The sequence below is a fragment of the Sus scrofa genome, chromosome 8, assembly GCF_054392235.1.
Source record: "Sus scrofa isolate SSC_HxYL_T2T_F1_AM1 chromosome 8, Sscrofa_HxYL_maternal_Yorkshire_Landrace_v2.0, whole genome shotgun sequence".
NCBI lineage: Eukaryota > Metazoa > Chordata > Mammalia > Artiodactyla > Suidae > Sus > Sus scrofa.
In genome coordinates this window covers 122260244-122287889 of record NC_139390.1, presented here as the reverse complement: position 1 = coordinate 122287889, position 27646 = coordinate 122260244, and the positions used below count along the sequence as shown (strand labels likewise).

Below are 27646 nucleotides of genomic sequence, written 5' to 3'. Positions count from 1 at the left end.
TCTTCATGCAGTGATTTTTAATCTCCCTGTTCCTCTTGTCACAGGTCACAGTAATTTGTTATTAGCGGTCATTCCTTAGGAGAGGGGTTGGAGGTCATAGAATCCCACTCTCCCAGCTGGAGCATTGAGTTGTATGTTATGAAAAAGTACCCCCAGGGGATCCTGATTGTGAATCATGTTAGCTTTAATTAGGATGTACAGATTTTTAAAAAATTATTAAAAGTTTTATCAACTGCTATTTTTAACCTTTCAAAATGTCTTTGCAATTGCGCATGTCAGACCTGTGCTCAGAAGCTCGGAAAACAGGGAATATAATGGCACTTGGATCAGGAGGTAGATTTTTCTCAAATGTTATCAGAAGCCCAGCTGAACCAGAATAGCCTAGCATGCTTATTTAAAACGTAGATTCCTAATCCCTGCCACACATTTCCTAAATCAGACTTTCTAGGGAAGCACTTCTCAGTCTTTAGTGTGTACACGAGTCACACAGGGAGTTTGTTAAAATGAAAACTTTGATTCAGTGGGTCTAGGATAGGACCTGAGACTCTATGTTTTCAAGAGGCTCACAAGTAACACTGCTGGTCTGCTAACTATGCTGAACGGGGCTCTCTAAATCAGAAGGGCAGCTCCAACCCAGAGGAACCATGTCTTGAATGGAGGCAGAATTAGCCAGATGTGGATTGATTAAAATGTAGCAACTGTGCCTAAAGTGTAGTGTATAGCCTCTAGGTCATATAAAGGAGAAAGGTTGTTGCAGCATAAAGATTATAGAATATAATGTAATATGTATCAGTTGGTCTCATGAATGGCCATATCAGAGAAGCAGACTGACTGGTTGTTGCCGTGCTATTCCAGATCATGAGAATGTGTTGAAATTCCAAACCATCAGAGAGAACAAAGTCGTTCGCATTTTAATGATTGCTGCTTTGCTGCCTGCTGTCCACAGGTCCTTTCTCTAATTTCCCTTTTATGGATTTGACAGAGTCTGTGGCTGGTGTGATCACATAGTTCTCAGCCATGGAAATATGATCTCTTTTCTGATTCTGTGTGGTGATGAGTAAAAAGATGGTTTCTGCTGAGGGGTGAAAAGGTCTCCAAACTAGTTTGCTTTCTAGTAAACAGTGAGACCTAGAGAGACCTTGAGAAGTTGCCCAACGCCTCCCTGAAGATGAAATTTCAGTGAGTGTTTTGAAGGACTGGTTATAGGTCAGATTCTGGTGCTGTGAATTCTGCAAGTTTTTAAGACTTTTTATTTATATTTTAATTGGACCCTATGATGGCTGGAAAAGAAATATGTCTCTCTCTGGAAAGTATAAATTGAGTTCTTGGTAAACGTGACCCAAGTCAGAAATCAGCTTTTTTTTGGTAAGTTGTATGCACATTTGTCTATAGAGTTGTAATGAAAATTGTGCTTCTGGCCAACTCTGGGATTTGGGGCATGTTACTAAATCTTCCTATGCCTTTGTTTCCTCATCTAAGTGAGGATAATTATGGTATTTACCTCATTGGGCTATTGTGAAAATTAGATGAGCAGGTACTGATAAAACTCTCACCATAGTGCTTGGCACATAATAAGAATTCAATGCAAAATAGCTATACTACTTTTATTGATGTTGTTGAATTCATTTATATGGTAATGATAACATTTCCTACCTAACTCATAAAAACACAGCCCTATTTTGTGTTCTAGTTCTGAGTTGATATTTTTCTGATGCGTTTTATTATGGTTCATTACAGTTGTAATGTTCACCACATTTTAAATGTTATTTTGGCTAACCAGATCCTTTCGAAACAAATTGATTTGCAAGTGCGAGCAATTAGAGGAGCAGAGAAAATGAAAATAGAAAGCTGCTACTTCATAGATCGTTTACTTATGACCAAGTGATTGGAACATCGGGTTTTGTTTAGGAGTTTATATTTACCTAGTTGATCAGTTGTGATGTTAAAACAGAGACAGCTTCACCTCGGCCTCTTTACTTTGCAGATAATGACAGCAGCCTTTTCAGAGATGAATCTGTCTAGATGGGAAACTTACGCCATGGGCTTGATAAATGTCAGAAATGAAAGTTTCCTTTCTTTAAAGTGATTCCTTTGGACCGGGGGCATCAACGCATGTCCTGCACAGTGGGTGGGCATCTGTGCCACCCAGGTGTTCAGGCTACCTTCATCCAAGCAGCTGTAGTCAAATAGCAGGCAATGGCACTGCCCGTGTTCCCCCGCTCAGACTCAGTCCTGACAGGAACCAACTTTCGTGGCTTCCATTGGCTTAGAAAAGGGCAAGGGAACAAAATCTTTCCAGTGGCAAGACCTAGGGTTTTTTAGAGATGACAGAGTGGGGCTGAAAGACAGGGGTTCCAAGAGGCCTCTCTTTCCATCCCCACCCTCCAGCTTCTCTCCCTCCACATTCCCTGTCAGATGATCTCTTGATCTTGAAAACTTGAGTCATCACCCTTCAGAGCCATTGCTCCTGCCCACTGAGTGCAGCCAGGGATCAAACCTGTATCCTCCTGGATACTAGTCAGGTTCATTACCGCTGAGCCACAGCGGGAACTCCAAAAGAAACTCCTTTTAGATCATCTATTCTCCTGGGATTGCTCCAGGCAGGACTTCAGGTTGTCCTGAAACTATTAGAAGAGAAATAAAAGAGTCGTAAGAATTGGGCTTATTTATGATTAGCTGTGTTTATGTAACACCTTTCACTAGAGATTTAGTTTTTCCCAGATCTGTTCTTTACTCCCAGCCCAAAGGTGTGTCTTTTCAACTTCTTAGGCTTTTCCCACACAATACAAGCTTTGGCAAACAAGGGCTCATTTCTGTGGAGGCCGGCAACCCTTTGCTTTTTGCTAGTCGTGATGATGGCTATATTTTCTCTAACGATAGTTAAGGAAATTTCAGAATCTCTCTTCTAATCTTTTTATTTGCTTGTCTCAGGTGATTTAAAGCTATAATGCATATGTTCTTCATCTGAAGAGGGAAAGAAAGCGGCAGGGGCGAGGGGGAGGGGGAAGAGATTAAGAGACGCCTCTTGAAACCCTCGTCATTGATCCCCATTCCATCTCGAAAGACCCCTAGGTTTTGCCACCAGAAGGAGCCTTCAGGATATTAGGAAAGTTATATATGTACCATTCTCTTCAGATGAACTAAACCCCCAAGCGTAGAAGGAATTTAAGACAGTGTTATCTTTAATCTTTTAGTCCTACAACAAATGCCAGAACTGGCCTGCGTAATGTCATGGTAGCCACCCTAGAACAAAAGCAGAGCTTGCAAACCCACCTTTAATAAATTGTGCTTACATCTTGCTATAGTAGTTACTCTTTGGAAGAAGTCTGGCCATGGGAGGGTGTGTGATAATATTTACATTTACTTCACTGTGCTGACTTTGAATGCTTTTTGGTAAAAATATGCAACTATTTGGGAAACCTCATTTATGAACACAGACTATATATTCATATTATAGCCCTGGGGAAAATATATTTAGTAGAAAGTTCTGGGCCAGAGTTCCTTTTAAGAAATTTCCTGCTTATCTGTGTGGCTAATGCTTTTCACAGGTTTCAGGGTTCCCAGGCTTCCCAACCAGAGGAACGCACTGAGCCGCAAAGCCCAGTCCAGCCACGTTTCTATCTGGCTGTCTGCTTGCTTCAGTGCCTATACGTTCCCTTTGTTTCAGTTCTTGCGGAAATTGTAAGAAGCAATAGGCAAGAAATATGTTTTGGCAGATGAAACACTGAGCAAAGGCAGAAAAATTGGGGGGATATAAACCTTTTAAAGAACATAGGGACATTCTTTGGTTTATGTTAATTTGGTCATAGCTGCCCTTTGATAGCCACTCCCTCCTCCCTCCCATTCATCCTCTGGGCTCCAGCCCAAATGATGTACCTATCTTGGTTCTCTTGGTGCTTTGGAACTTCTAGTTTCTACTATAATAAAGTGTATCATCTTCAAGTGTTTTATTTTTTTTTAATTTTTTGTTTTCTTAGGGCTGCATTTGGAAGTTTCCAGGGTAGGGGTCAAATCAGATCTGTAGCTACCAGCCTACAACACAGGATCCAAGCCATGTCTACAACCTACACCACAGGTCACAGCAGCACCTGATCCTTAACCTACTGAGCGAGGTCAGGGATCAAACCCTCATCCTCATGGATACCAGTCGGGTTTGTAACCTGCTGAGCCACAATGGGAACTCCTCCAAGTGCTTTCTTAAAAGGCACTGCAGGGTCTGCCTACATCTCCAGCTTCATTTGGTGCCCTCCCTCCCTCCCTCCGCCTCTCCCCCTGTGAGTGCCACACCTATAATTGATGTTTCTGCTCACATCTCTTCGTTCTCTAGGGTATGAGCTCACCCTTCCTGTCACAGTGTGAGAATCACTTCTCAGAGGTTGTCCTGCGTCTGTCCTCCCAGCTGGCTTGGCCAGCCCCCTACTCCCCACCACCCAAAGCCCATACTGCATCCTCTACTTTTGCTTTAAAGTGTTCATTAAATGGGAGATTGTTAGAGTCTGTCTTCACCGCAAGAATGTGGATCCCAAGAAGACAAGAATGTGCTCATTGCTTTACAACAGGGAGCCTAGTGCCTCAGACCGAGGGGATGGCCAGTCTCTTGATTGAGAGCTTTCATAATCAGTGGATGGAATAAACAGATCGAGGAGGGATAGACAGGTGGTGGAGGAATTGTGTTGTTAGCATTTCTCTTGTCCTTTCTTCATCTTTAAAATTATACCATTCTGGTGTTCCCATTGTGGCTCAGTGGTTAGTGAATCCAACTAGGAACCATGAGGTTGCGGGTTTGGTCTTTGGCCTCGTTCAGTGGGTTAAGGATCTGGCATTGCCGGGAGCTGTGGTGTGGCTCAGATCCCCAGTTGCTGTGGCTCTGGTGTAGGCCGGCAGCTACAGCTCCGATTGGACCCCTAGCCTGGGAACCTCCATATGCCATGGGTAGCCCTAGAAAAGACAAAAATAAATAAATAAATAAAATTATATCATTCTGATTCTAAGAATTAATAGTCAAACCACAGAGGATATCAGATATGTATTTGTTTTTACAAAACATGTATTATGTATAAATTGACTATTAACCAAAATAAGAAGCAGGGAAGAATAATTAGAAAAATCATGTACCAGCATCTCTCCTAGTTATACTCTGTTTTCAGGCAAGCTTTGTTATTTATTTTAATTAGCATTTTCTGCATCGATTAGAATAGTATCTTGAATCAAAGCATTTGTTCACGTTTCACAAATACATTTCCAATTCATAGCCTTACATTTAAGAATAGGTTTCAAAACTCTTCAGCATTCTCTTGGAGCAATCAAAATACAAATAATGGACACACAGTTGCTGTGGGGCAGGGGTCGGTATACTTGCTCCGACAGCACTCCCTCTTTCCTTTCAGTGTTTCTGGTAAGTTTTTTCATAATAGAAATTCTTTATTTTTATAAACAACTTTAAAAATAGAAAATCATAGGGAGTTCCCTGGTGGCTTAGTGGTTAAGGATCTGGTATTGTCACTGCTGTGGCTCAGGTTCCATCCCTGGCCCAGGAAATTCCACATGCTGCAGGTACAGCCAATGAATGAATAAATAAATAAATAAATAAATAAATAAAGGAATTATGAAAGTCAAGACAATCCAACAAGTGAGAAAACATCACTTCTATTTCTCGTATTTGGACTACCTCTATTAGTATTTGTGTATTCCTATTTTAAATTAAGATTTAATTGACATATAACAGGTTCAGATGTACAACATAATGATTTCATATTTATGTTGCCAAATGAACATCACAAGAAGTCTAGTTTACACTTGTCACCATACATAATTACAATTTTTTTCTTGTAATTACAATTTTTTTCTTGTAATTTTTCTTGTAAGATTAGCTCTCTTAGCAACTGTCAGATATGCAGTGGTATTATTAACTATAGTCACCATACTATGCATTTCATTCCCATAACTTATTTGTAAGCAGAAGTTTAAACTTATTTGTTAGCAGAAGTTTAAACTTACCCATTTCACCCACTACCTCTGGCAACCACCAATATGTTCTATCTTTGAGCCCACATGGGGTTTTTTTGGGGGGTGGGGAGATGCCACATATATGTGAGGTTACACAGTATTTTTCTTTCCCTGACTTATTTCATTTAGCATAGTGCCCTCAAGATCCATCCATATAGTTGCAAACAGCGGGATTTTATTCTCTTTAATGGCTGAATAATATTCCTCTGTGTGTGTGTGTGTGTGTGTACGTGTATGCATGCACACACACCACATTCATTCATAATCCATCAGTGAGCTCTTGTTTGCATATGTCGGCTCATGTAAATAATGCTGCAGTGGACATGGGGGTACAGATATCTTCAAATGAATGTTTTCCTTTTCTTGTGATAAATACCCAGAATTGGAATTCCTGAATCATTTGGTAGTTCTTTAATTTCTTTGAGGAAACGCCATACTGTTTTCCATGGCAGCTTTACCAACTTAACAATCCTACCAACAGTGCACAAGGTCCCCTTTTTTCCACATCCTCATCAACATTTGTTATTTCTAGTATAGTTGACCCTTGAGCAACACAGGGATTAGGGGTACTGATCCTATGCACAATTGAAAACCCAGGGATAACCTTATAGTCAGCCCGCCATACCTGAGGTTCTGCATCCTCAGATCCAGCCAACCTCAGATCGTACCTCTAGTACATATTTCATGGGGAAAAAAATGTGTGCATAAGTGGACCTACACTTTCAAACCTATATTATTCAAAGGTCCACTGTATTTTTGATGACACCACATCACACCTATTAGAATGTCTGTCTCCTTGTGCTTTTGATTTGCATTTGCCTGATGATTAGTGATGCTGAGCGCCTTTTTATATTCTGGTTGGCCATCAGTATATCTTTAGAAAAATATCTGTTCAGATCTCATTATTAACCAACTTCTTACTTATTTTGCTATTGAGTTGTTTGTGTTCTTTATGTATTTTGGATATCAACCCCTTATCAGAGATAGGATTTCCCAATATTTTCTTCCATTCAGTAGGTTAGCTTTTCATTTTATTGATGGTTTCCTTTGGTGTTCAGAAGCTTTTTAAGTGGGAGTCCCACTTGTTTGCTTTGGGTGTCAGATTCAAAAAATCATCTCTAAGACTGATGTCAAGGAGCTTATTGCCTATGTTTTCTTCTAGGAGTTTTATTTATGGTTTCAGGTCTCTCAGTCAGTCAAGTCTTTAATCCATTTTGATTTTGTGTATGGTGTAAGAGAGTGGCCCAGTTTCATTCTCTTGCATGTGGCTGTCCAATTCTCCCAGCATTATTTATTGAGGAGACAGTCCTTTCTCCAATATATATTCTTGGTTCTTTTGCCATACATTGTGTATTTCTTATCATTGTTTTTTCTAATCTTTTTTTTTTTTTTACATAGTTGAAATCATACTGCTTGAATGAGTTTTCCCAACTATTAATGTCACTTAATGCTTTTACATAAACTGTAATATATACCCGGGAGTGGGTAGTAAACCTTGTCTTGACATTCAGCAGGATGCTCTTACCAGTCCAACCTGGTACGTGTGAGGAAGGAGGATTAGTACAATAACTTGGCCAAGCTGTAGGCTGGAGCACACAAGCTTGTAAGGACAAATAGCTGCAGAGCAGTTTAGGTGTCTAGATTCCTTGGAGTGTTTCCCAGGGAATTGCAGTGAAGGTGCACCTGATCATCCGCTGCTAAATTAAATGGTTCTTGGAAACCAAGTGCCTCAAATACTAATGAACCATCTGGCACGTTGCAGGTTGTGAGATGACTAATTCTTCAGTTTGCTGTTTTCCAAACGTGTGTCTTGGCCCTTCCTTTCAGCCTCCCCCATCCACCACCCCCCCACCCCCGCCCTGGCCTAGGCTTTCTTCAGTTCCTTGCATCCTCCAGACACTGTGAACTCCTTTCTCTAGATGTCAGGGCACTTTCCTTATACACTTGCTGCCTGAAACACTCCCTCTCCCCTACGCCAGCACTATTTTTTTGCTCAGAAGAGTCCCGGGTTCTTTCCCTCTCAGAATGAATAGTGCTTGCTCAGTGAGGGCCTCCTTGATCTCCCTTTATAAAACACACCCTGTGCCAGGAAACCTTTGTAACATTCTCCACCTGTACACCAAAACTCTATTTACCGTTTGACTGCCCTTCATCTAGAAAAAAAGGGGGCTGACAAACCATCATACTCCCCCTAAAATATGGTACTATAAGAATCGAGCTATTCCAATGCAGAGGTGGTTTGTGTAAGTTATGAGAAGAGGGAACAAAAAAGTGATTGCTCTGTGGAGTTTTGTTTTTCTAACTTTGTCATGAGAGAAAAAGCACGTGTGTCTATAACTCATAATATTTCTAGTAAATAAGAGGAGGCCTCCCTCTTAAAGGAGGGAATGGAAAGCTGGAATTGGACATCATTGCTGTCAGTCATCTGCGTGGGAAAGAGGGCACCCATTTGCCTTCTCAGAGCACCTGTGATCAGATCATGTCCCCAGATCTTGTCCATTGACCAGCCTCTCTTCTTGCATCCATCTCTGTGTAGATGGGTATACATGAGTGGGGAGTGGAAGAGGAAGGGGCTTCTCTGTTGGGACTTCTCAACAGAAGGAAAAACTCCAAGAGCAGTAACCTAAAAAGAAAAAAAAAAAAAAGAAAAAATCAGTGTAAATATTATGGGATTATTACTTGACTTGGCGTTCCCATGGTGGCTCAACAGTAATGAACCCAGCTAGTATCCATGAGGACGTGGGTTTCATCCCTGGCCTCGCTCAGAGGGCTAAGGATGCAGCATTGCTGTGAGCTGTGGGGTAGGCCGGCAGCTACAGCTCTGATTCCATCCCTAGCCTCGGAACTTCCATATGCCTCATGTATGGCACTTAAAAAAAAAAAATGGGGAGTTCCCTGGGGGCTTAGCAGTTAAGGACCCACCATTGTCACTGTGGCTTGGGTTCAATCCCTGGCCGGGGAACTTCTGCATGCTGCAGGCATGGCCAAAAAATATTGTTAAAAATAATGGGAACATTGTTGAAAAAGAACCCTTTTGACTGATGTCTGTTCCTTGATGTTCTAGTCTTTTACTCCCTGCCTTATAAAAACACAGCTAATTAAGTTCTGGCAAAGGAAAGGGAGGATTCCCTGGTGTTTGGCCAAGAACCCCCTTCCACTACCACTAACATTCTCACAGGCTCCCTGCCCCCAACCCAGCTACCCTCCCTGACGTCATCTGGTGTGTATTTTTCCTTCCTAAACTTCATCAGAATTCAGAGTTGTAGTGTCCATTTATCAATGTTTGCCTCTCCCATTTGAATGCAAGCTCCGTGGGGGCAGGTCCCTGTTGGTCTCTTTCACTCTCTCTCCTCAGGACCTGCCCCAGTGCTTGACATGTGGCTGGCAATCAAACCTACATTTAATGAATAATACTGATTTCTGTGAATCCCCTTTTTAAAGTGTATTTTTAAGCTCTGTCCCATTTGTCTCATTTGAGGAAAAGGGCTGACAAAGTCCGTGGCTTTCTGACAGGATCTTCCCATTCATTCAGTAAATACTTATTGAGTGCCTGTCACTAGGTCAAGCCCCGGAAATGCCACATGAATAAGACAGGATTGATGCCCTCCAGGACTTCAGAGACCAGCAGAGGGACAGACACACGTGTGTGTAAATAACTGCGATTCTTTATAAAAGATGTAATAGAGGCATGCAAACATGAGCCGTCAGAGTACAAAGGGGAGGAATTTAATTCTCTTGGAGCATGAAAGTTTTCACCCAGGCGGTGATATTTGTGCTGGGCCTTGAACAGAGAGGGGAAGTTTGGCTGGTTAATTAGCAGGAACAAGCTGGGATAGGGTCAGGAGACGTGAAAATGAATGGCATGTTTGGACAGTGTTGTGTGTTTTGGGGGGGAGGGTTGTGAAGTCTGCGCCAAGGAGCTTGGATTTGATCTTAAAGGAGCCAAGGAACCTGCTTAAGGCCGGGAGGCCATAGCATCTGCAGAGTTCACTGGAGAGGAGTCCACGCTTTGGTTGGAAAAAAATCAAACCATTCACTGCACTGCGATGGCAGGCCTTTTCCCACTGGAACAGCCTTAATTTAGAGCTCATAATGTATCTTTCATAGAGACCAGTTTTAGAATTTCATAGTGATATTTTGCCAGAAATTGGTAGCTGTTTTAAAATGTATTTTAATGTATTTGCCAGATAAAGACTTTTTAATGTATTTCATGTTGGACTTTAGAAACATTTGAAACCCAGTTTTAAAAATTGTACCCAGATAGGCGTTCCCATCGTGGCTCAGTGGTTAACGAATCCGACTAGGAACCATGAGGTTTCGGGTTCGATCCCTGGCCTCCCTCAGTGGGTTAAGGATCTGGCATTGCTGTGAGCTGTAGTGTGGGTTGCAGACGTGGCTTGGATCCTGCGTTGCTGTGGTTCTGGCACAGCCCGGCAGCTACAGCTCCGATTCGACCCCTAGCCTGGGAATCTCCATATGCCGCAGGTGCGGCCCTAGAAAAGACAAAAAAAAAATTGTACCCAGATAAATGTTACAGTACAAGATCTCTGCAGAACAAACTTCATGAATCTTCATGTGAAATGTAATGAAACATTTTGGATTCTTTAGATGAGTGAAGTGCCTGTGTCCTTCCCCCCAGCCCCATTGTCAAGTGTAATGCCTCTTTGTCAATACAGCATGGAAACAAAATACATCTCTCTCTTGCAGTTCCACGGCAGCCTTCAAATGACTTGTTTGAAGTATTTGAAATTGAAAGAGGAGTCAGTGCAGATGATGAAGCAAAGGATGATCCAGGTAGATATACATATTCTTAGTACCTTTATGATGATGTTTTATTGTTTCCCTCCATTTCATGAAACTTTTTTTTTTTTTTTTTGTCTTTTTGCTATTTCTTTGGGCCACTCCTGCGGCATATGGAGGTTCCCAGGCTAGGGGTCGAATCAGAGCTGTAGCCACCGGCCTACACCAGAGCCACAGCAATGCAGGATCCGAGCTGCGTCTGCAACCTACACCACAGCTCACGGCAACGCTGGATCCTTAACCTGCTGAGCAAGGCCAGGGACCGAACCCGCAACCTCCTGGTTCCTAGTCGGATTCGTTAACCACTGCGCCACAATGGGAACTCCAAACTTTTAAATTGTAGACTGGTTATATCTGGGAAAATCAGACTTTTTTTTTTATAACTTGGCTTCCTCTGTAGTTAAATAAGTTGAGCAAAAATAGCGAATCGTCATTATCTTCTTTTAAAAAAACAGTAAAGCAGCACTTAAGATGAGGAGGAAATCATACTTCGTAAGTGACGATGTAACAGGGTCATAATTTGGCGATGACTCTGTGTTCTATGTTTACAGCTGAGCACTCATGCACAATTGTGCTGAGAGAGGATTCCTGCTATTTCCTTGTAATCTCATGGAGAGACGTTCTAGGGGACAGTTAGGTGTGGATTGGACACTTGTAGCCCTAGTGCACAAATTTGTTTTTGTTGTTAGCTGTTGGGCTTGTGGTCTCCTCATCTTTCTGGTCATTTCCTTGCAGGGGTTCTGATACACAGCTGTAATTTTGACCATGGGCTTTGTGGATGGATCCGGGAAAAAGACAGTGACTTGCACTGGGAACCAGTGAGGGATCCAGCAGGTAAAACCATTTGTTTAACTTAACCCTGGTACGCATTTCAGGTGGATCCTCTCTGAGGACCCCATTTCTGCTAGTCAAGGACACTAACATGGCTCTGGGTTTACTTAATAGAGAGGGTAAAGAAGGCTTGTCCAGCATTCATCTTCCAGTTTATAGGTGAACTGAATTTGCTAGCCATCAATTAGAATTATAGGTAGACAGGTGTTTATTAAAAGACCAGCTAATTTCTCTCTCTCAAAAAAAAAAAAAAAGCCTGGTAAATGTAAAACATGTAGACCCATTCTAATATTCAATTTTCAAGTTATTTGTAGTGCCTCATGCCCAAGGGTAAAAGTAATACAGCAGTCCGGAAGCCATCATAAGCATCCTTGGCTGTTTTTTCCTTTGTTTTTAATTTTTAGGGCCACACCTGCAGCATATGAAAGTTCCCAGGGTAGGGGTCGAGTTGGAGTTGCAGCTGCTGGCCTACACCACAGCCACAGCCATTCCAGATCCAAGCCAAGTCTGTGACCTACACCACAGCTCACAGCAGCACTGGATACCTAACCCACTGAGCAAGGCCAGGGATCGAACCTGTGTCCTTGTGGATACCAGTCAGGTTCTTAAGCAGCTGAGCCACAATAGGAACTCCAGCTGGTTGTTTTCTCAGTTATGTCTTTTTTTTTTTTTTTTCTTGAAAGACATAGTAGAAGGAGACAGTGGAAATTTCTGTGAATTTGTGAATATCTCTCTGAAAAAAAAAAATGACAGTCTAATTTGGTTGCTGGAGAACTTAGTTAAAAATTACCACCACTTATTCCACAAGAGAGAATATCAGAAAGGTAGATTTAAACATACTCCTTTGGAAAATAAACAGACTTTTAAATGATATACTTCTTAAAGTTTCAGAATTTACAAGATGTTTTATTGTCGTGTCAGGAAATAAAGCTACATGTTACTGTCGTTTTTTTCCCCTCCCTTCAGCACTTAAATCTTTTATGGCTGAGACTAACTGAATGGAAGGGTGAGGAGTTTGGTTTCTTTTTTCTTTTTTATACGCTTAATTCTAGACTTAAGAATTAAAGACATGGAGTTCCCACTGTGGCTCAACAGAAATGAATCCGACTAGGAACTATGAGGTTGCAGGTTTGATCCCTGGCCGCGCTCAGTGGGCCAAGGGTCCAGTGTTGCCGTGAGCTGTGGTATAGGTCACAGATGCGGCTGGGAGCCTGCGTTGCTGTGGCTGTGGCATAGGCCGGCAGCTATAGCTGCAGTTAGCCCCTAGCCTGGGAACCTTCATATGCTGCAGGTGTGGCCCTAGAAAGACAAAAGATAAAAAAAAAAAAAAAAAAATGAAGGACATGAGGCATGAAGAAAAGTATGTTCTTTGTTTTGAAAGCGTAGTTCCTACATCCCATCCCAGGTACATAGAGCACAAAACATATAAAAATTAACTTGAGGAAGGATATGCTGTGTTAAACCAGTTCTTCTCAACTTTCAGTGTGCATATGAATCAGCTGGGGGCCCTGCTAACATGTAGATTTTGATGCATTTCCCAAACGCTCCTTGGGGATACTTTTGGGGCTCATCTTTGATGCACATTTTGAGTAGCAAGCTATGAAAGACAGTGCAAAAATATATTCGTTAGAGCCCCTAAGATCAAAATGGTACAGATACTAAAAAATGAAAATTCGAGGTAAGCTTTTACAAAATGAATATCCAATAAATTCCAATAAGTTTTTAGATTTAACTATAATTTTTAATGCCACCTCTACTCCCCCCCGCACAGTGTCATCTCTCTCATTCTCACTTTTGTGTTCACCCTGTCACTTATTTAAGGTTAATTCTGAGCAGGACATCATTATTAATGTCACAGATACCTGTGAATAAGGGAAAAACCAACATGTATTTAATACCTACTATAGTCCTGACTCATTCATCATCTCCATTTTGTTTACGTCCCTCATCTGCCCTGTGAAGCAGGTAATAGTGTTTTTGTTTCACAAAGGCCCAGAAGTTGCAGCAGTGTCTTAAGGCCACAGAGCCAAAGAATGGACTTCTGGGCCAGGCCCCTCTGTGCTGCCCGTGCAGCCACCTGGGAGGTTCAGTGCCAGAGCGTCTGCAGCATTATTCTGGGGTTTTCACTATCCAGTCTGGCCTCTGTGTGCTGGGCTAGTGTACACGATCTGAATAACAGATCTCAGGCCTGTAGATTTGAGTGACCGCTGACCTGGAGACGTTTGCTACTGAAGGAAGGATCTTTAGCAACCACGTCTGATAGGGTGGTGAATAATGTTCACGGTGATAGTGAATAACTCCGTCGCATAAGGCACCCCAGGGAGAGTAATTCATGCTAAACTCAGAGAAGAATTCATTGTACTGCTCTACAGACAGTCTATGTAAAATAGCTGATTTTAGAATTTACATGTTATTTTTGAGAACCAATTTGCAACACTATTCATCACATAAATGTTTAAAGTTGTTGTGACCCCAAATCCACTTGCCCTCTGATCAAAAAATGAGAAGAAAACTGGCAGTGGCATTGTAGACAAAAGGTTGGAAACGGTCATTTGGCTGCGATAATACGGAACAAATTGACAGGAAGTGGTGGCTGCTTGGATGACTGGAGAGCTTCTGGTGATTGGCCCTGGTCCCGCAAGGATGCTCTTCTGAGTTTGCTCCAGGCTTTTACCGCCAACTTGGATGTATTGGATATTGTCAGCATACTAGCCAATCGGTGGGTGACTTAAAACCAGAGGAGAAATCATCCGAAAGAGTAGATCAGTGGGGCACACTTGAGAGGGTGGAATCTCCTGGGGCTGAATGCAAGGTAAAGCTCGTGGTCTAGAAACCACCTGCACAGCCGTGGGAGAGAGAAGATGTGCCTTAGCAGTAGGCGTGAAAGACTTTATAGAGTTTTGGTGGGTGATAAAATCAGTATGTGTGAATGCTCTGTCATTGCTGCCAAAAAGCTGGGTCACTTCCATAGAAATTGGTATTTTTTCCAACATGGAAAACACACGTTGGTGGGTTCTTTCCAGTTTGAGAAGAAGAGAGGTAATTGTAGGTCACTGGGAAGAGAATGACCTGGATGGAAAGGCATCTCAAAGGCTGCAGAAAAACAGGGGAAAAACCCAGAACTGTTTAGCCTGGCGAACAATGGAGCAGGGCAGCTTTTCAAATGCATGACTGACAACATGTGTCAGTTGTTCTGTGACCACAGGGGGCTGAGAAGTTGGGTCAGTAGGTAAAAACAACAGGGGGATCGATTTTTGTTCCCTTCCAGAGGTCTTTTCTGTAGTCAGAGCTGTCTAAAGAGAGATCAGGCAGCCGTGGAAGTAGGGAGCTCTCTGTCAGTAGAGATGTTTGCCTGGGTGACATATGACAAGATGTTGTTTTGAGAACTGGACAAGGGTTGGATTAAAAAGCCTCTTACACCAGCTCTTGGAGCCTCTGGCTCAGAATGGAATGTGCCAGGTAGTCCAAGGAGCTCAGTGAGCAGGTTTCTGGCTTGGAAAAAGGATGGGAGGCCAAAGATGGCAGAGAGAAGAAAGGGTAGGAGGGCATAGCACATGTCAGGGTGGAATTGCAGGTAGACTTTCTAGAACATGCCAGGGAATTCTAACCATGTACAGACTCACATATACAGACTCACATATACAGATGGACAAATACTAACAAAGTTACTTTCTTTGCTTGTTTTTCTTCATGGAAGTTCAGGTGAGGTTGTGTGTGCATCTTACAGGCTAAGGTCAGAGAATATTACAAGGAATTTAATGAGTTGTTGTATCTTATTCTAATTACCGAATGAATTGCTTGTTTCCATATAGATTATAAGATTTGTAAAGGAGCATATGTTTGGATTGCCATGGTTCTGACTGATTTTGATGTAGTGCATTTCTTATCCAAGATCGAGATGTGCAAATATTCTTATACAATAATATCTCTACGAAGAACCTCCGTTAAACAAACTTACAACTTTGAGAAACAGCTGCAAAATAAGTGCATTTACTGGCTCCCCTTCCCAGTGCTCATTAGGTTCGTCATCACATTCAGGCTTGAACTTAATTGTGAGATAGTGAAATTAATCCATCCTCTAGGGATTGGAAAATTGTGCTCCTGACGGCCGGGGGTGATGTGCAACAGCCTTGTAGCTCTGGCCCTAAACACATGCTCTTCTTTTGTGCTATCAAAGGCTAAAGGTGAGCGTGAGGCCCTTTTCCTGGAACCCTAATCTCTGGGGATCAAGAGTTAAAGGCAACTGACTCAACACCCAGTCTTGCTCCCGATAGTTACAGGGAATTAATTCAAATATATAACAAATATGCCAGCATGTACATACACACATGTCTATTGTGGCATTAAAAAAAACATTATTTGAAGTCCATGAAATACCTAAAAATGGAAAAACAAATCAACGGTGAAAATAAAAGCTCCCTTCCAGCCCTGGCTTCTAGTTGCCTTCCCCAGATGCAGCCAGTTTCTCGGTTACCTTTTTGGAGATGTATTTTTCCACACAAGAGGCCCCTCTTCTGTACCTTGCTTCTGCAACGACATTATCTTAAGAGTTAACTTGAGTATGGACTTTGAAGCCAGAAAGCCTGGGCTGAAACCCAGCACCACCACTTCCAAGCTTTGATCTTGAGCAAGCTGCTTAAATGGGGTAATCAATAGTGTCTACTAAACATGTGTAAAGCATTTAAAGCAGTCCCTGGCCCAGAGTTACCATTGAAATAGTATTAGTGAGTTTCGTTGAAGATTGTCCTCTATCAGTATGTACAGCGGGACACCTTCATTCTCATTAATGGCTCTCCTTATGGGTTTTTTTTTTTTTTTATTACTATTATTTTGGCTGTGCATGTGGAAGTTCCCAGGCCAGGGAATGAACCAGTGCCACAGCAGAGACCCAGGCCGCACAGTGACAATGCTAGATCCTTAACCCACTGTGCCACAAGAGAACTCCTGGTGACTCCTTAAATGTAACTAACCAGCCATCCACTGAGGAACATTTGGTTGTTACCAGCATTTTGTTAGTTCAGACAATACTGCAGTTAAGTAACCTTGTGCAGATATCATTTCAAATATGTTTACATACATCTGTAGGATAAATTCCTAGATGTAGAACTGCCAGGTCCAAGAGACTCTGCAATTTGAATTTTGATAGATTTTACTAAAATACCCTTCATAGTGGTTGAAGCAATTTATGCTCCTACAAACTCTAAGAACCAACCCCCACGTAGATCCTATTAAGCAATTTTTTTTTTATTTTTGCCGAACTTATAGATGACATCTCATTTTAATTTGCCTTTACTGTGAAAAATTTACCATCTTGTCATACATGTAAAGGTCATTTTTTTGGTCATTGTCATTTATTTTTCTTTTGTGTTCTTTTTATTAATTTGTAAAAGTTCTTCATGTAAAAAGGAAAGCGGGCCTTTTTTTCATGTGTTGCAAGTATTTAACTTTTTGCCTGTCTTACTACTCCATATTTTCTTAAATGAACATTTGGAAGCCTACACTGGCTAAATTATTAATGACATACTTGCATGTCTGAAAAATATTTGTTGATAGAGAAAATAGCTGGGGTATGTTTATGAAAAAAGCAAGTTATAACACTGCAAAAAATGTTCACAGTCATGTACTTTTGTGTGCATGTATTTACATAGGAATACAAGAAAAGTTCAGAAACCAAAATGTTAGTAATTATCTCTGGGTTTGAGGATTATGCTTTACTTAATTTTTTATGTTCTGTTGTCTCTTTTTTTTTTTCCTGCAAGAGGCATGCACTACTTCTTTTATTAGAAAAAAAAAAATGAAGGTATTTCCATTTGAGGGGTAAACACTAGCAAACCATAATTATCTTAGTTCTACTTGGGCTGGTTTCTCAAATAGGCCAAAAAATACAAATTAATCACTGCAATTCTCTCATTTTCTGACCCCATGGTTAACAGGTAATTAATAAATTAAAATTTTATTGCCTTTATTTCTGACGAGTTTTATAGCCTCTATCATTTATCAAAAGAAACAACTTTCAATATGGTGATGCTTTAAATTGAATCCATATTTAGTGTAATTTTATATTTAAACAATATTTTGGAATCAGAAATGAAATTTTTATTTAGCAGGTAATTTGTTTGGAGTGCTAAATCAGTTTTGTCCCTTAGCAATTCTTCCAACTTCGTAATATTTCAGTTTATTAAAAAGGGAAAGAATTCTCTGTGGTAAAAATAACATCAGTCAAAAAACCTGGTGGCCACAGAACAGCTCTGCAGGGGAAGTGCAACTGTAGCCTCATTTATAGAGCTTTCAATATCTGTATAAAAGGACTGTATGGCTCTTTTATTAGGATGCCTTGGGTTTTGCTAGGTTGTCTTGTTGCAGGCAGCATCGAGTGAAGTGATATTAGTATACATTCCACAGGGATTTAAGATAATCCTGGTTTTCTTACAACTTGCAGGTTAACTGTAACAGCCTTATATCTTAGTTTTAACTGGAATACCTGTGATTCAAAAGCTGATTTATGGAGAGACATTTAAAATCCATCTAAATATTTTGGCTCAAAATATTGTTTGGATTTTATTTAGGGAAAATCAGGGCAGAAAGGAGTACAAAAAAAACCCTGTGTTTGTTTTTGGTGAGTCGAGTACATGACTCAAGGGGTCTATTTCTCTGTAGTTTGCTTTATTTTGGAAACATCATTGATTCAACAAATGGCATTAAACTGCTGCCATATGCTGGGAATGTAATGGGGTGCATTGGGGGAAAAGTTGGTTCTGCCATCAAAGAGTTTACAGTCTCTTGAGGGAGAGAAACGTGTAAACCTGTGCCAAATAGGGGTTCAGGCAGTTCTCACCTCAAACCCTTCCTCTGCCAGTCACTGGCTGGCCCTTACACCTTGGATGACTTCACCTCTCAAAGCCTTAGGCTTCTTTTGCAGATGCAGAAGCGAACAGGTGTTCGCTTCAAAGGCTTGTTAACAGGGTTAAATGCGATGGTCCCTGCAGAGCACTGGCACAGATGTGATGTGCCTGGCACTTCACAGGTACCCACACATCACCTACTTGGGCCTTTGGAGGAGGCTTGGAGGGACTTGACAGAGGTGAAGTCACTTGAAGAGTAGGACACCCCGATCTCCTCATGTCTTGTACAGATGAAGCAGACGAAATGATGGTTTCTCTTTTCAATGAAAAATAAGTGGAGGTTCTAGCAAAACAGACACACGTGTTCAGCATTCCAACCACATTTCTCCTGTAGGTAAGCCCGTGTTGAGACATACAGCGTGTTCCAGTAGACTGCAGTAAAACAGCCTGAGGGGAATGGCATTTGTCTTGAGTTTCAAAGTACTGCTTAGAACTTTCTCTCTCTTGTGCAGCAGCATCCCCCACTTAACTGCTGCTCAAACTTTTTTTCCTTCCCCTTAATTGTAGTTCTTCTAACAATAGGGGAAGCAAACTCTGTAGCTCTAGGGATCCAAGGCTTCAGCATGCCCTTTGCAAAGGGAAAGTTTTTGTTCACATTTTGTATTCCTGTATGTGTAATAGAAGATTTATGAATCATATTGTTATGGGTTTGTTTTTTATGTAGTAAGTGTTTTAAACTACTTAGCTCCAAATAATATTGATGCTCTGGAAAGATGTGGCAGGTTTCCAGAACACTTCTGCATCTTTTTGAGGTGAGAGAAGCACAGTCAACGCATTTTTAAAGGATCCTTCTCTCTTTAGAGATTTTTTTAAGTGAGGAGAGAAGAAACAGATCTAGAGCCCCTTTAAATCACCATCTGCTCTATTGCTTGGAGGTAGAAAATCCACCTATAAAATTCTTCCCGGCAACTTAGGTCAACCACCCTACCAGCCAGCCCGTGAGACAGTCTAGTCCTATGTCCACGAGGATCGGGAGTTGCTAAATGTGTCTGTGTCTGATCTTATTTAACTGAGAATATTCATAGTGTTAGGAGTACTAATTACTGTGTCTGTGGCATAATCTATAGTCCCCTGAGCCAAGGGAGCATTTTCTGCAAATACAGAACCACAGAATTTAAGACAGCAAGAAAATGTCCTATTTTTCTCCTTCAAAAATCCGAATTCTCTGCAAATGACTGTCACGGTCTGAAGTTTCCTAAAGCGAGAGGGGTAAACCTCCCGTCCCCACTGTCGTGCCGGAAGGGACAACGGCGCACACACACGGCCCTGCTCTTCCCCTGCAGGTGGACAGTACCTGACAGTCTCGGCAGCCAAAGGCCCGGCGGGACGGGCCGCTCGCCTGCTGCTCCCTCTCGGCCACCTCCTGCACTCAGGGGACCTGTGCCTGTCGTTCAGGCACAAGGTGACGGGGCTGCACTCCGGCACGCTCCAGGTGTTTGTGAGAAAACACGGTGCCCACGGAGCAGCCCTGTGGGGAAGAAATGGTGGCCATGGCTGGAGGCAAACGCACATCACCTTGCGAGGGGCTGACGTCAAGAGCGTAAGTAGACCGAGCGCCCAGGAGGCGCACCGGGAGCTGTCCTTTCAGAGGAGGCTTCCAGGGTGGCACTGGAAGCCTTGCTCTCTCCATGCAGACACATCGCCAGGGCTTTTTCCCAGCGTGGCGACCCCCCGCGTTGCCTCTTTCTGTGATCCCTTTGTCCCTTTTCCGTTGCAACCTCTGACCACCCTGGCGAACAGCCTCTATGTTTAATGGAAAAAAAAATTTCGGAGTTGCAAAAGTGAGAAAAAAATCTTCAAAGGGTGGGGGGGGGGTGGAGGTGGGCTTAACCGTACCCGCTTTTCCTTTTCCTCAAACCCCTCATACTTCAAACTTTGACCACCATGAGAGTTACACGAAGGTGGTGTGTTTTTTTTTTTCTTTTTTTCTTTTTTGAAGTGTTTCTTTAAAGTCCTTTTTTTCCCCTTTGCCTCAGAGATCATGGTTAAGCAGCCTTGGGTGGGAACCAGAACAATATGTTTGGAAAGAATTATTCTCTTCAGGCCAGGATGTGGGAAAAGCTTTGATTGAATATATAAATTTTATCTTAAGTAATCAAGTCATAAATGGCAATAAAATGATCTATAACACCCCGTTGAGATAGTGAACGTATTTGGAAAACGTGTCTTCTTTTATGTCAGTAATTATAAAACATATTAGGGAAGTCTCACTCTATACCTAGAGGTACAGTGTCTAGCAACTGTTTTTAAAAAGAAAGGATAGACTCCATGACCAGAGTCTTGGAGTCTGTTTTATTATTTGTTTGTTTGTTTTTAAATTTTTCTTCATTTTTACATTGTTGGGCGATACAAAGTCAGTCATGTCACATCATAACGTAGGTTTCTGTTTTTAAAGGCGCAAGCATGCTCTACAGAAGATAAAACACAAACAAGTTTTACATAAGTGAAACAACATGATTGAATTGGGGTGTTTGGTCCTATTCTATTTTAGGCAACAAAACTGTATTAACTGGGAAGAGGAACTAGAGAACATGTAAGACAGGCTGCGTGATTATGATCTTTCAGATCTTTGGCTCCTAATTTCTGCCACTTCATATTCCATCACACACTTTACTTCTGACCTTGGTAATCTCTGACAAATGTGTCCACTTGATAATCATTCCTAAATGGAAGTAGTCTATCATTCAGCATGACTTTTTAGAGATGAACTGATTCTGGGTAATGCGGTCCGATTAACAGTTTACTGATGACTATCAAGTTTCAACCAAAAGGCAAGCCTCAGGTAACACTGGCAACTCTGGCTAGTCTGTCCTTCTGTTAAGTACGTTTATTATTTAGTTTGGGGCAAGTTTGCCTTTATTTTGCTAAATGAGCAGGAATTGGAAAGGGGCAGAGGAGGCTTGACCAGTGTATGCATTCTCTCCCTAGGTCATCTTCAAAGGTGAAAAAAGGCGTGGTCACACTGGGGAGATTGCATTGGATGATGTGAGCTTGAGAAAAGGCCACTGCACTGAAGAACGCGAGCAACTCCAGAACTAGCAATGAACCCCCGTGTTGCTCCCTTTTCTTTTTCCGATATTCACTTCCTGTCCTCTCCTCCCCCTTATCAGGCCTAGAGGAAGAGTGGGTCAGGAGAAAGTCTGGTGGGTGACCCACATCTTGCTGGCCTGCTTTTGTGCAATCCCAATGAACAGTGACACCCTCCTTGAAATACAGGGGGGCATCTCTAGACGCATCCAAAGCCATCTTTGGGTGTTACCTTCCTTCCTGAATCTCTTTGAAGAAAGCCTTTGGCATGGGTGACCTATACTATCCTTCATCCTGGTTACAGGGTGTTCCTTGTAGCTAATTATGGGAGAAGTTTTCAAAAGAAATCTGTGCAAATGGCCATTCTGTTATTTGTTCAGTGTTGTACCATGAGTAGTATTGACTTTGCCTAAAATGCGTTGTACAATGTGCTTGTGAAATTGGTTTCTCCTCTCCACTTTGTTAGTTCTGGTCTGACCTGAACACTGACTTTTACTGCCTTCACTTTATAGAAGAAGGGTGTGGAACACGTGGCGATGCCTTTGTTCTTGTTACCTGTATTTTTCTCTTAAAGATAGTTATGTAGAGTGGGCACGTAATCCCTCATCAGTAGTCCTGTGTTCTGTGTATATGTGCTATGGATATTAAAATAGTTCCATGTTCCTAATATTTGCAAACTCTAGTTGCAAGGGGAAAGGCAGCTTGTGATCTCTCAAGTTAAAAAATACACAGTGGATTGTCATCCAGTTCCATGAGAAAATTGGCAGAGGTTGTCGAGTTGCGGTAGTAAGGGGATGAATGTTTTAATGGCCTTGAGTTTGGTCACTGCAAAGGATAGTAGACAGCTCAAGACAGGAAACTGCAGTTAACATATAAAACTCTCACCGTTTCAGGTTACACTTTAAAACCAACAGCTCTTACCCTAACAGCCTGGCTCTTTCTGGTAATCCATCAGAAGCTTTATGAAAGTTCTCGTTGTTTCAGAGGAAAGATTCTGTTTATGGAAGCAGGGTGTGGGGCAGCTCCGTTGAAACAGATTTTCATACTAATTTTTAAATCAGTGTAAATCTAGGCAGATCTAGATCATAACTTACGTATTGTGTCAGGATGGGACAGGAAGCAGGTCCCATGCTTTGAGGCACCGGATGTGCTGGAATGGGATTCATACTAGAGTCAACGGGACAAGATTGGCATTCTTAAGACCCGTGAGCCCCCAGCTTTATTTCCTCCCTGCAGGTTTTACCTTTACATTAACAAATACCTAAGTTTTAAAAGGCCATTTTTTCCTGAGGCTGATTTCTGATTAAATAATCAAAATATTTTCTGCTGTTTTTGCCAGGAGTCACAAAGATGATTAAAGGGTTGGAAAAAAAGATCTATGATGAAAAAGTAAAGGAACTGGGATTATTCAGCGTGGAGAAGAGAAGACTGAGGGGCAAACCATTGCTGGTTTTCAAGTATATGAAGGGTGGGTACAGAGAGGACGGCGACCAGCTGTTCTCCATATGCACTAAGAATAGAACAAGAGGAAACAGGCTCAGACTGGAGTGTGAGGGAACATTTCCTGGCAGGGACAGTTGTTAAATTAGAATCCTTTGTTTAAAAATGAAATTTTTTTGAGGCTTTAAAAAAATGTGATCATTTTTCTATTTAAGATGGTTAACGATGTTCTTACCTCAAGGTAGCATAACAGATTACAGAATCTCCCCAAAGATGTTTTGCTCCTATTCCTATATCATGAAAATCTCCAGAACTAGGTAACTTGGACTAGACTAAGGTCTAATTCAGGTTATTTCCCATGCGGCCTCCTAATGGAGAGCAATCAAAATCTACCAAATGCTGAGCTCACTAAAATGTCTCCCCCTTTATGGCAAACCTAGCAGTATTAAAAAGAAAAAAAAGAAAGACAAAATTAAAAATCTCTTTATTGCAAAGAGTATGATGGATAGATATTTTAGTATCTCAATAAGATCCTAATGTGTAGTATATGTATTTTTTTTTGCTTGGTAAAGGTGTAACCCTTTCAGTTGCGAAAGGGATGATATTTCAGATTTTTAAAGAGACCCTATCAAAGAACACAGTTTAGAGAGATTTTTATTTGGTTCATTCCCTCTGCAATGTGTGTTGACAGCTTAACTTGGCTACTGAAAAAGAGGGCCATGCCTACCACCACTGCCAGGACCTTCCCTTCACCTAATGATACAGGTTTCTCTGAGTGATTGGAATCTCCCAAATGGTATTATTTTTGGAACAATAGATACAATAGGATGTCTTTCATCATTTAACTTGGTGGAGGCAGGGCCAGAGGGGGACTATAAATCAGTAAGCCTTTGAGTAAGGGCCAGAAAATATGGCCTTAGATCCATTTCTAATGATTCATTTCCTTTTTGGTCATATTAACTGCACAACCGAAGATGAAAGGGGAAAACAGAAAATTTCACTTTTAGGTGCCAATAATACATTGCACTACACTGATGGAAGAAGTTATCCAAAGTACTGTATAACATCTTGTTTATTATTTAATGTTTTCTAACGTGAAAAATGTTAGTGGTTTTCCAAACAGCCAAATAAAAAGAATTTCTTTGTAAATTAAAACACTTAATACTAGTTATCTGTTTCTTGTTTTGAGTTTTTTCCTTAAACTGTAAGAATTATTGAGGTAATTTGATTTTTCACAAAAACCATTCATAGTAGCCATTTATAAGATTGGAGTCAAAGATATTAACACATAATTAAGCTTTCTAGGTTAAAAAAATGAGACTTTTCATCAGCACACACAGGCAGAGAGATCAGAAGATCACTGTAACGTGTGATAGCTCAGCAAATTGCTTTAGTTATGTTTCCTCATGTCATTTAGTTGTAAACTGCCTCAAATCCTTTTATGTAAAAGGCAGGATAAGCTATAAGGATAAGATATGAATAAAAGCTATAAGGACCTGTGCAGAGTTTTTAACTAGTGCTGATTTTGTTAATTTATGACATTTTACTCATTCTCTAATAACTTCTCCTAATGGAAAAATTAATTATAAGGAAATAGAACTAATGAAATCATGCAAGATCAAAATTAGTTCTCCTGAAGAATTATAAGAAGGTCAGTGCTTAATGGCTTCTTTCTTTTCAATATTCAGAGAACCTTAGTGGCTATAAAACTCAAGTTTTGGATAAATACGCACTTTAAGCAAAAGATAAACTGTAGCTTCCTTATCTCAGAGTGGTTTCCGTATCTCCGAGATCCTTCTTAATCATCCCCAGATCATCTGGGAAAGCTAAGGTGTTCCAGCTATGTTAAGAAGTTAAACCTCTTCTGAAACTGTTTTGAGATGGGAGGAAGCAGCTAAGTATGAGATCCCCAAGTCCAGTTCATCAATTTTCTTGAGAGATTTTACAGCATTTACCATGGTCGTGACTGTAGGGTACAAGAGTAAGCAGATTCCCCTTTGCAGGAAGGGTTTCCTTCTAAAGGGGAAGATGGACATTTAGCAAGGTTATATGAATAAATACAAAATTGCTATTCTCAAAACTGGCCTATGTCGAAGGCTCAAAGTGTGGTGGGTTTCGGGACCTTTAGCCCATTGCTTTTCACACTAACATGCATGTGTGTGGGAATCACCTGGAGAGCTTCTTAAAATGCAGCATTTGAGTCAGTGGTTCTGAAGTGGGACTTGAGATTCTGCATTTCTAACCAGGGGATGCCCATGCTGCTGGTGTTGGCACTCAGTTTGGATTACCAGCCTTTAGTATATAATACACTGAGGGCCTGGGGCCTTCACTGCTGTTAACATTCATTATTGGAGGCCCTAAAGGTCTGTGGCTGCAAGGTTTACGTTCACAAATATTCACTAAGTTCTAGTACATTTTTTTTTCCCTTCAAAAACCTTTTGGGTCTCAACAAATAGAGAATATCAATCAATAGACAAGTATTATTTTAAAAGAACAGTAATCCTGAATTTAATAATACAATCACTAAGAAAAACTGACCAACAGTCTCCCAAGACAACAGAAATAAAAGCAAAAATAAACCAATGGGACCTAATCAAATTGACAAGCTTTTGCGCAGCAAAGGAAACCATAAGAAAAAAAAAAAAAAAAAAAGACAACTTACAGAAGGGGAGAAAATAGTTTCAAATGATGTAACTGACAAGGGTTTAATCTAAAATATACAAACAACTTATACAACTCAACAGCAAAAAAGTCAACAACCCAATTGAAAAATGGGCAAAAGACCTGAATAGACATTTCTCCAAAGAAGATATACAGATGGCCAACAAACACTTGAAACAATGCTCAACATCACTGATCACTAGAGAAATGCAAATCAAAACTACTATGAGGTACCACCTCACACTGGTCAGAATGGCCATCATTAATAAGTCCACAAATAACGAATGCTGGAGAGGGTGTGGAGAAAAGGGAATCCTCCAGCACTGTTGGTGGGAATCTAAATTGGTACCACCACTATGGAAAACTATGGAGGTACCTTTGAAAACAATACATAGAACTACCAAATGACCCAGCAATCCCACTCTTGGGCATATATCTGGACAAAACTTTCCTTGAAAAAGACACATGCACCCATATGTTCATTGCGGCACTATTCACAATAGCCAAGACATGGAAATGACCTAAATGTCCATCGACAGATAATTGGATTAAGAAAATGTGGTATCTATACACAATGGAATACTGCTCAGTCATAAAAAAGAACAAAGTAATGACATTTGCAGCAGCATGGATGGAACTAGACACTCTCATGCTAAGTGAGGTAATTCAGAAAAAGAAAGACAAATACAATATGATATCACTTACATCTGGAATCTAATATATGGCATAAATGAACCTTTCCACAGAAAAGAAAATCATGAATAGACTTGTGGTTGCCAAGGGGGAGGGGGAGGGAGTGGGATGGATTGGGGATTTGGGGCTCATAGATGCAAGTTAGTGCCTTTGGAATGGATAAGCAATGAGATCCTGCTGTATAGCATTAGGAACTGTATGTAGTCACTTATGATGGAGCATGGTAATGTGAGAAAAAATAATGTATATGTGTATGTGTAACTGGGTCACCTTACTGTACAGTAGAAAGTTGACAGAACACCGTAAAATAACTATAATGGAAAAAATAAAAATATTAAAAAAGAGAAAAACTGACCAAGGTATTCAACAGCAGATTTGAGCTGGTAGGAGAAAAAAAAAAATCAGGCAATTTGAAGATTGGATAATTTCAACTGACCTATGTGAGGAATAGAAAGAAAGCTCTATAAACAACTAGACTCAAGATCAACAAGAAAATACAAGAGCTGAAAAATGCTATTAAACCACCAGACCTAACATCTATAGTGCACTGCACTGAACATAAGAATACATGTTTTCTCTCAATTGCATAGAGATGCTGACAGATATAAATCAGGCCATAGGCCATAAAACACTAACCCAAGTTTAAAAGGATGGAAATTATACAAAATGTTTTTACAACACAGTGAATGAAATCAGAAATCAGTAACAGAGGGAAATTTGAGAAATTAACAAACATGGAAATTAAACAATATGCTTCTAACTAATGGCTCAAAGAAGAAACCAGAGGGAGATTGAGATATATTTTGATATTAATAGTAATTAAAATACAAGATACCCAAAATTATGGGATACAGCTAAAGCATTGTTTATAGGGAAACATATTTGTAAATTCCAATATTTAAAAAATCTAAACTTCAACCTTATAAATGTAAACACAAATTAAATCACAGTAAGTAGAAAGTAGGAAATAAAGATTAAAACAAAAAAATTTAAAAATATTAAAAAAAAATCAGTGAAACTGAAAGTTGGTTCTTTGAAAAGATGAACATTTAGCTAGACTGAAAAAGAGAAAAAAGACTAAAAATCAGGAATAAAAGAGGGAACATCATTACTGAACTTAAAAGAAATACACAGAATTTTAAGGGAATACCATGAACGACTTTGTGTCAACAAATTAAGATAACCTAGATGACATGGACAGACACAAACTATTGGAAAAGGAATCAAGAAGAAATAGAAACTTCAATAGACCAGTCACTAGTAAGTAGATTTGTGCTAATAATGAA

The 27646-nt window shown here is 40.6% G+C and overlaps 1 protein-coding gene across 12 annotated transcripts in view; it reads left to right on the top strand.

The window, feature by feature from the left end:
* NPNT (nephronectin) overlaps positions 1 to 24161 on the top strand; it is an 80034-nt gene extending 55873 nt beyond the window's left edge. For all 12 annotated transcript variants that reach the window (XM_021101706.2, XM_021101704.2, XM_021101705.2 and 9 more), the window contains 4 exons: positions 10714 to 10800; positions 11542 to 11640; positions 19823 to 20079; positions 21468 to 24161. In XM_021101706.2, coding sequence (XP_020957365.1) covers positions 10714 to 10800; positions 11542 to 11640; positions 19823 to 20079; positions 21468 to 21578 — 554 coding nt within the window. In that variant the 3' untranslated portion in view covers positions 21579 to 24161. The remainder of the gene's footprint in view (positions 1 to 10713; positions 10801 to 11541; positions 11641 to 19822; positions 20080 to 21467) is intronic.
* Positions 24162 to 27646: the final 3485 nt, after the last annotated feature.